General features: G+C 46.8%; 2 protein-coding genes across 2 annotated transcripts in view; both read left to right on the top strand.

Annotated features, from left to right (window-relative positions):
* Positions 1–504, top strand: part of LOC310800089 (uncharacterized protein) — a gene marked incomplete at its 3' end in the record, with an annotated part of 4,146 nt that extends 3,642 nt beyond the window's left edge. The window contains exon 5 of the mRNA XM_083662668.1: positions 430–504. Coding sequence (XP_083518794.1) covers positions 430–504 — 75 coding nt within the window. The remainder of the gene's footprint in view (positions 1–429) is intronic.
* A 3,462-nt stretch (positions 505–3,966) lies between these two features.
* On the top strand, positions 3,967–7,989 carry LOC310799918 (uncharacterized protein; the record flags this gene model as incomplete). Its single annotated transcript, XM_083662527.1, has 5 exons — positions 3,967–4,061; positions 6,876–6,995; positions 7,078–7,224; positions 7,539–7,655; positions 7,790–7,989. The coding sequence occupies exons 1-5, from the start codon at positions 4,016–4,018 to the stop codon at positions 7,987–7,989; spliced, it is 630 nt and encodes a 209-aa protein (XP_083518653.1). The 5' UTR covers positions 3,967–4,015.
* Positions 7,990–8,482: the final 493 nt, after the last annotated feature.

Below are 8,482 nucleotides of genomic sequence, written 5' to 3'. Positions count from 1 at the left end.
CATTGGACGGCTTGGTGTGATCCCCCATCCCACCACAATTCTATTTTGAGTTGATTTATTTCTTTTGGGTTCTGACGTAATTCATTTATTTTCTAACTGGTTTCTGGGGTTATTTTATTTCATTTATTATTTGGTTTATTTCGTTGGGTTATTTTCTTTGTTAATTATTTTTGTTTCAGACTCAGCTGTGGGACCACCTGTGGAACTAAACCTTTCATACTCTGGTCCCACCTACAGCTGAGTCTTGGTGTTTGTTTATTTCTGCATTAATATTCTGTTGTATTAGTTTCTATCATTTGTTATTAATCCAGTCCTTGGGTTAATCCTTTTGTATGTGTGTGTGTGTGTGAGTGGTTTGAGTAGTTTGTTTTAGATATATGTATTTGCCTGAGTCTGTCATTTGTGTAATTTTGATTTCTTTCTTCTCAGGGCAGGAGCTTTGGCCCTGAGCGGCAGACTCCCCCGGTGGTGGTGTTCCCCCTCACTCCCTTTGATTTGGTGTGACACGTGGTGGTTTGGTTTGCAGTGAGTTTTCTTTGTTTTGAGTTATTCTTCCCCTTATCTGAGTCTGTCTGCCCGAGCTAAGCGAGCCCTGGCCATCATTTGGCTTGCCCACAATTAACAGTGGCCTTTATTTAGACCCTCAGGCATTATTAAATTAGTACTGGATGTGGTTGTCTTTTTAACCTGGTAAACTTTTAAGTAATAAACCTTTGTCATACTTGGAAGTCCGTCTCTTGTCCCCTCCTTATTGGTGTACGAATCTGTGTGACCTTCTGTGATTAAGTGTAGTCACAGGTCAGAGTATTTCCTGGGGGGCAGTTCCCCAGGTGGCGTTGTCGTTGCTCTTTACCATTTCGCCACATTAGCATAATAGTGATGTGGTCAGAGGAGCCAAGGGGGGGGGGGAGGGGAGAAGCCTTGTATGCTCCTTTCACAGTTGTGTTAACACAGTCCAGTATGTTTTGTCCCCTTGTTGGAAACTTAACATGTTGATACATCTGTGGGAGCACAGACTTAAGGTTTGCGTGGTTAAAGTCACCAGCCGCGATGAAAAACCCATCTGGATGGGCTGTCTGTAGCTTGCTGATGGCGCTATGCAGTTCCCACAGCGCTGTCTCCCTGTCCTTGTTGTTAGAGCTGGGAGGGATGTAGACAGCGACGAGCAGGACGGCTGTGTATTCCCTCGGTAAATAGAATGGACGGCACTTTATGATCATGAACTCTGCTAGAGGTGAACAGTGTTTACCCACCACAGCATCCCGACGGCATCATTGATGTAAACACAAACGCCGCCTCCGCAGGTTTTTCCTCCTTCAACGAGGACTCTGTCGGCTCGGTAGCATGTTAGCTGGTCAAGCTGGATGGCGGAGTCCGGGATGTTGTTGTTTAGCCGTGTTTCCGTAAATACGAAAACACAGCTGTCTCTCACAGCCTGCTGGGAAGATCTCAGAAGGTGTATGTAATCCAGTTTATTGTCCAAAGAGCGTACGTTGGCGAGTACAATAGATGGTATAGCCGGCTTGTGTGGGCTATCCACTAGCCTAGCCCGGATACCCCCTCGCTTGCCATCTCACTCTCTGTCCCCCCCTCTCTCTCTCTCACTCCCTCTCTCTTGCGCATCAGACAGCAGACAGGCACAAAGCCACACATGTGAAATCTCCCGGTATGCATTGAGGCGAATCCGTTTGACAAGAAAATAGCAACCAAATCAGCTTAAATAGGGTAAGTGGTAGATCGAAATAATGTTTCTCTTAACGCAACATGCAATTGTGGAACATTTCAATATTGGACAAAATAAAATCGCGAAATCAAAACACAACCCTATAACCCTAACCCAAAACACAACCCCCTAAACATATATGTAATGCTGGTGGTATACTGTATATATCCCTCACAGATTTAATGTGATTTAGATGAGTGACAGCCATAACACGGTTCTACTGTGCCTTCCTACTAGTGATGGGAATTACGGCTCTTTGAAGGGAGCCGGATCTTATGGCTCCGTTCCTTTCTGAGAGCCGTTCAAAATAGCGGCTCCTCCTTCCTTTTTTTTTTAATGGGGCGCGCACTACTGTTTCTCTGAGAAATCACTAATATAATGATATGGTATGATTTGGATCAGATTTGATTAGACCCACCACTATTTCATTTTGCATCAGTGGACTGCAGCAGCATTAAATTACTCATACAGTATTTCCAGACCTAATGTCAATAAACTGCATTGTAGAGAGCTAGTTTGGCTATACGCACATCGTCGAAGGGTGCTGGGTTAAAAGTAGAGCATTTGAAGGAAGTAGGCCCGCACACCAGAACTCTGTTTTTTTTACTTTATTTGGTAAAAGGAACAATGTTTCAATCAGCCAGTGATTTTCATCAGGTTCATCCTCAATAATAATAAACTGCATTGTAAACATTACACAAGGTGACACCATATCATCTGCTTATTTAGTCAGTGAATTTACTGACTAAGCTGAAAGTTGGCTGTCCTTGATGCAATTCATGCAACACTTCGCTACCCAGAAAGTCGGCAGATGTACTCCGGTTTTGATATTAAGCTGAGTCCGCCCACCCAGGCCAGCTACAGCATGCGAGTGCACCCGACCTATCCTCCCTGCTCAGCGGACTAGCAGAGGGAGGGAGGGAGGTCTAACCTGTGTGTGTCTTGGGGAGCGGCAGGCAGTGAAATTTGGGCATAACATTAAAACGGCTCTCAAGTAGGACTCGGTTCCCTTCGTTCATAGCAAAGAGCCGTTCAATAGATTCGGGTCGTTTGCGAACGTCACAATACTACTTCCTACTGTGATGTTGCTCCAATAAGACTTGGCTTACTTCACATTTAGTTTTACAATAAAAACACATTTCTGCAATGACTTTACATAATCTAGGCTATATTTATGTGCATCATCCTACGTGTGTAGCAGGGGAGATAAAACAATAGCATTCTGGACAAACTTTCACCAATCTAATCTCATCATGACATAGGGATAGGCTATATTTCTCTAGCCAATGCGTTTAGAACATTCTTTTCACTTTGATCTTGCGATAGTGTAGCATATTTACATGCTTGCAGTATTTAAACTGCAGTTAGATTGGTTTGAGAAGCATAATAATATTGAATAATAGCCTATATATGGAGACAGACAGACGGGGATGAAAGGGAGGGGGGGGGCTCAGAGCGCTTGGCTTTTCTGACCGGCCTGGATTGCTCCGTGGAATTGAAGCTTAAAAGGGAAGCTTGTGATTTGTTTACTGCACTTCTCCAATGACCAGATTGTGCATAATTTTACGCTTAAAAGGCATGGTTATAATGCTTAAAGCCGCGTGTAGCGCCGACACCAAAATATTGAGTGGGCTGGTCCACGTCCACTAATCTGCCAAATCAAGCTGCCAAATCAAGTCTCGCCTAGGGCTCCAATAGGACTAGAGCCCCTGCCTGAGACCACTCCTCCTCAATACTATGACACCAAACGGACTCAATGATGACTACAGCTTAAAATGCTTTTTGGGTTAAAACAGTTTAGTTTGTGTGTTTAGTTTCTCTCTTCATCCAGAGTATAATGATGTTCTGTGATGCTTCTGTGATGCTTCATGCTGTGATTTGTCCTCCCTATACCCAGATCCATGGTGATTGGCTCCTAAATAATTGGGTCCAACTTCCAGCTGTGTGTAATCTCTGGCCTTGTTATATTAACAGACTGAATGTGTAGCCTACTATTGAAACGCTCTGAAGAAGGCTCTTTGCCGAAACACGTAAGCGTTTTGTTTTTGTGTGATGTGAGCCAATAAATCAAGTAAAATGTGAGTATTTTGTCCTCCTTGACTTTGAAAACTGAGATGTGCCCTTTCAGCCTTTTTTCCAACGTATTTTGGATTTTGGGTTTGGCACTCCACTGAGAAACCCATTGTTGAAGCGCAACCTTCTTTTTCTAAACACCACTCCTCCTACTTAGCAGAACTATTCAAGCTGACTGCCCAAACGTTGAGCCACTTGGACTCCACCCGCCATCCAGAAATGCATCTTCTTATTCTGATCATAGGGAGTGTACTTCTCCCCAAAGGTAGGATTTTTTTTGATTGAAGTTATCTGTTTTCCTTTGAGTAGTAAGGGTTTTGTATAGTATATAGTATATATATAGTATATAGTATATATATAGTATATAGTGGGGTCCCACATAGTAGTTGAAGTGGAGTAGTGTGCATTTAGTGTCAACAAACCAGGTTCTCTGTAGAAACCCTTCAAGAACATTTTAGAATACTGAAACACAAGAATATAAGTTTAGAAAAAGTATTTGGATTCAAAGGTAGAATTTTAGAATCTACCGATGTACTAAAAAGGAATGCTGCTTTGGCTTCAGTGTCGTCTGGAAAGGTGCTCCTTGCAGTTTGGGTGAGGGGGGCGTGTTGGCACAGAATGCCCCATGTTTTCTGCCCAAACATGATCCATAATGAGCAGCAAGTTCAGGCTGTCTTCAGCCAAGTCAAGTCAAGTCAAGTCAAGTTTATTTATATAGCCCTAATACACAAGCATGTCTCAGATGGCTTCACAGAAAGTATGTCAAGCTAATTCTAGCTGACACAACAGTAACAAGAATATACAGAATAAAGATAACATTTGAACAATTGATAATATAGAAAATATAGGAATGAAGAGAGAGCAGAGGAGAGCGCAGGAGAAGGGAGAAGAGCAGGGGGAATGTGAGAGAGTGATGGGGTGGGGGAGGGAATGGGAGATGCTGGAGGGTATAGGAGGTGGGGAAGGAGCAAGAGGGGAGAGCAGGAGAGGGGAAGGGAGGGGAGGTGTGGGGGAGAAGAGAGCAGGGGGAGGGAGGAGGTGGGGAGAGAATGAGCAATATAGACGGAGGAGAGGGGGGAGGTGGGGAGAAAATAGGAAATGTGGAGGAGGAGAGAACAGAGAAGGAGAGATGGGGGTGCAGGGGAGGGAGAGCAGGGGGAACGCGAGAGGAGGAGGCGGGGGAGGGAACAGACCCCTCTGTTCCCTCCTCCTCCACACCCCCCCCCCCCCCCAGAGAGGACAGAGAGGAGGAGAGAACAGAGAAGGAGAGGTGGGAGGGTGCAGGGGAAGGAGTGCAGGGGGAATGTGAGAGAGGGGAGAGGACAGAGAGGAGGAGAGGACAGAGAAGGAGAGGTGGGAGGGTGCAGGGGAGGGAGAGCAGGGGGAACGCGAGAGGAGGAGGCGGGGGAGGGAACAGACCCCTCTGTTCCCTCCTCCTCCACCCCCCCCCCCTCCCCAGAGAGGACAGAGAGGAGGAGAGAACAGAGAAGGAGAGGTGGGAGGGTGCAGGGGAAGGAGTGCAGGGGGAATATGAGAGAGGGGAGAGGACAGAGAGGAGGAGAGAACAGAGAAGGAGAGGTGGGAGGGTGCAGGGGAAGGAGTGCAGGGGGAATATGAGAGAGGGGAGAGGACAGAGAGGAGGAGAGAACAGAGAAGGAGAGGTGGGAGGGTGCAGGGGAGGGAGAGCAGGGGGAACGTGGGAGGAGGAGGCGGGGGAGGGAACAGACCTCTCCGCCCCCTCCTCCTCCACATCCCCCCCCCCTTCCCAGAGAGGACAGAGAAGGAGAGGTGGGAGGGTGCAGGGGGAGGAGTGCAGGGGGAATGTGAGAGAGGGGAGAGGACAGAGAGGAGGAGAGAACAGAGAAGGAGAGGGAAAGGAGCGGGGGAAAGAGAAAGAGAGGGGGGGGGGAGATCAGACAACTGACTACTCTAAGCATTAACCAGAGCTAACTGGGACATAGTATCTAGCTAATCTACAGCCTAATCTGGCCTATCCTACTCTGCTCTAGTCTGATCTTTGCCTGAACACTATAACAGGTCAGCCTTAGGCTGTAGCTAATCTATCGCCTACCTAAACTGTTCTAAACCAACCGGCAGCCCTCGACCAGTGATGAAGAGCACCGATGCCCCCCGCCCCGCCCCCCCCCCCCCCCACATAAGGCGTGGGAGAGAAGGCCGGGCCGGGACACAGCGGCGTCCCCACACCCCCAGTGAACGCAAGAAAACCTTTCCACCATATGGATTGCCTCAGTGACTTGGCTGAGGAGGAACCTTGTGAGGTCGTTGTGCTACAGGGGCCCAGCAATGGTAGCCCGGGTAAACCCATCCCCCACGCGACCCGCTCCCAGACCCGCCCCCAGCTAGTGACTGGGAACTGAGAGAGCAGGCCACGCGGGGGGCGGGCCCACCCAAGCAGTGGACCCAGCAATGGACCCCCATCTGGGGACTCCCCTCCGAGACAGGCCGAGAGATGCCGGGCTAAACCATGTACAGAGCTTTCCGGTAATGAAACTCTGTAAATGGTTTATTATGGAAATAAAATTTACAAAAGAACAGAAAATTGAAAATGTAAAAAGGAGTCCAACAGAAAGGATATAAAAATGTAGTTTTTAAATTATCCTAAAATCAGGGAAGGGAGTTGAAAAAGTAAAAAGTAGAGTCCAAAGGAAATAGAAAATGTAGTCTTTAAGTGTTCGTAGGTTTAGAGAATACTAGCTAAGAGGAGGGGAGGGGAGGATAAGAGTCGGAGGTGATGATTAAGGGGAGGGGAGGATAGGAGTTGGAGGTGATGATGAGGCCGGGGGGGGGGGGGGGGGGGGGCTGGGCGGGGCGTCCCCCCGCTTCCCTTAGGCAGGCAGGTGACCAGCCGATTGGACGAACTCAGCAGCACATGTTTACAAGTAAACCAATCAAAATACACAACTTCAAACCTTTTCAATGATATTATACTCAATGTATATATGCAGGGGCTGTGCAGACTGCCACTGCCTTGTTGTCTGCTTTCATCACTCTGCTTTACATGTTGATATTACAAAAAAGTCATGTTGAGCTTGTCTGACTTGTTCACCTGTTCCCTCAGCCTACACCCTGACATGCTATGAGTGCGTCGCTGGACCCTCAGGAAAATGCACAGCCATCACAGAGACCAAACCTTGTTCCCTGGGTCAATGTACAACATTTAGCATGGCTCAATACATGGGTATGTAGCTGTGCTTTTTTTTTCTGCAACTAAGAGTCTGGCATTTGACATCATTTGACAAAGGCTATTGTTTTTTGTGCAGGTCAAGCAGAACTTTCTAAAATGACCATGATGTCTTGTGGTGTGGCTGCTCAGTGTATGAGCGGCTCCATGAACTTTGGAATCTCCAGGACCTCAATAAGCAACAAGTGTTGCTCCACTGACTTCTGCAACGACAAAGCTGCCGCTGGTAACCTCCTTATATTTACTGTTTTGATAATCACGCAATCTCCGCCCATGCCTTTAATCTGGAAAATTGTCAATTAAGACACTGTAATATACATTTATTTGTTGTTTTCTCAAGACATTATTTTCTTGTGTTGTTGTTGTTATTGTAATCTGTGTGTGTGTGTGTGTGTGTGTGTGTGTGTGTGTTTGTGTGTGTGTGTGTGTGTGTGTGTGTGTGTGTGGGTGGGGGGGGGGTGTCTGCTGAATTGCTCAACAAGGCATATAATGTAATTGATGTATGAACGCACTATAAACAATCTAAGTTTCATCTTCCAGCGGCCAGTACACCTTCTCCCAACGGTAAGAAGTGCTATGGCTGCAATATCCAGGCGGGGAACTGCATGAGTGTTCTAAAGTGCTTGGGGGATGAGGACCGCTGCATCTCAGCAACAGGTAAACAGGTCTATATGACATCAGACGACTCACTCCAATTCACATTCCTCAGCTCAGAGGAAATGTTGAGTGATGCAGTAGAACAGATGGGTCAAACATTAAGCTCATCACTAACATTGTTTTCCTTCTCATAGTGGCAGGGCAGGGCATGAGGGGCTGCGCCTCCAAGTCCTTGTGTTTAGGAATAACACAGGGACAGGCAGCGGTAGCGGCAGCAGCCCTGGGAAAAGATGTGAAATGCTGTGAGGGTGACATGTGCAACAGAGTCGGCAGCATCAGCGTCAGCCTCCTGCTCCTGCTGGCATCAATGCTCTCTTCTGCCATTTTCTTCTAAGTGATGGAGACAAAATAACCTCAGTGTTCAGTTTCCCTCCTCACCTCTGTATGGCCTCACCACTCATCCTCCCTCTTCATGTCTCATATCTAACCTCACCACTCATCCTCCCTCTTCATGTCTCATATCTAACCTCACCACTCATCCTCCCTCTTCATGTCTCATATCTAACCTCACCACTCATCCTCCCTCTTCATGTCTCATATCTAACCCTGCCTGTTACAGTGTCTGTTGTGTTCTATTTTGTGTTATATGTTAAGGTCTTTCTCCACTCCTTTTCTGTGTATGCAGCACCTTGTGGACGAGATGTTTGGATTATCCTCTACCCATGACCACATTCTCTTCAGCTTTTATGCACAGGATGTTTATATATATATATATATATATATATATATATATATATATATAAATATATATATTCAAGATTTTTATTGTCACTCTGTAGTACATACATGGGCAAACTACGGCCCGCGGGCCGGATGCGGCCCGCGAT

This window comes from Poromitra crassiceps (assembly GCF_964638095.1).
Source record: "Poromitra crassiceps genome assembly, chromosome: 29".
In the NCBI taxonomy this organism is placed as follows: Eukaryota; Metazoa; Chordata; class Actinopteri; order Beryciformes; family Melamphaidae; genus Poromitra; species Poromitra crassiceps.
Note: the sequence above shows the minus strand (reverse complement) of the source record. Positions and strands in the feature narration are given on the sequence as shown.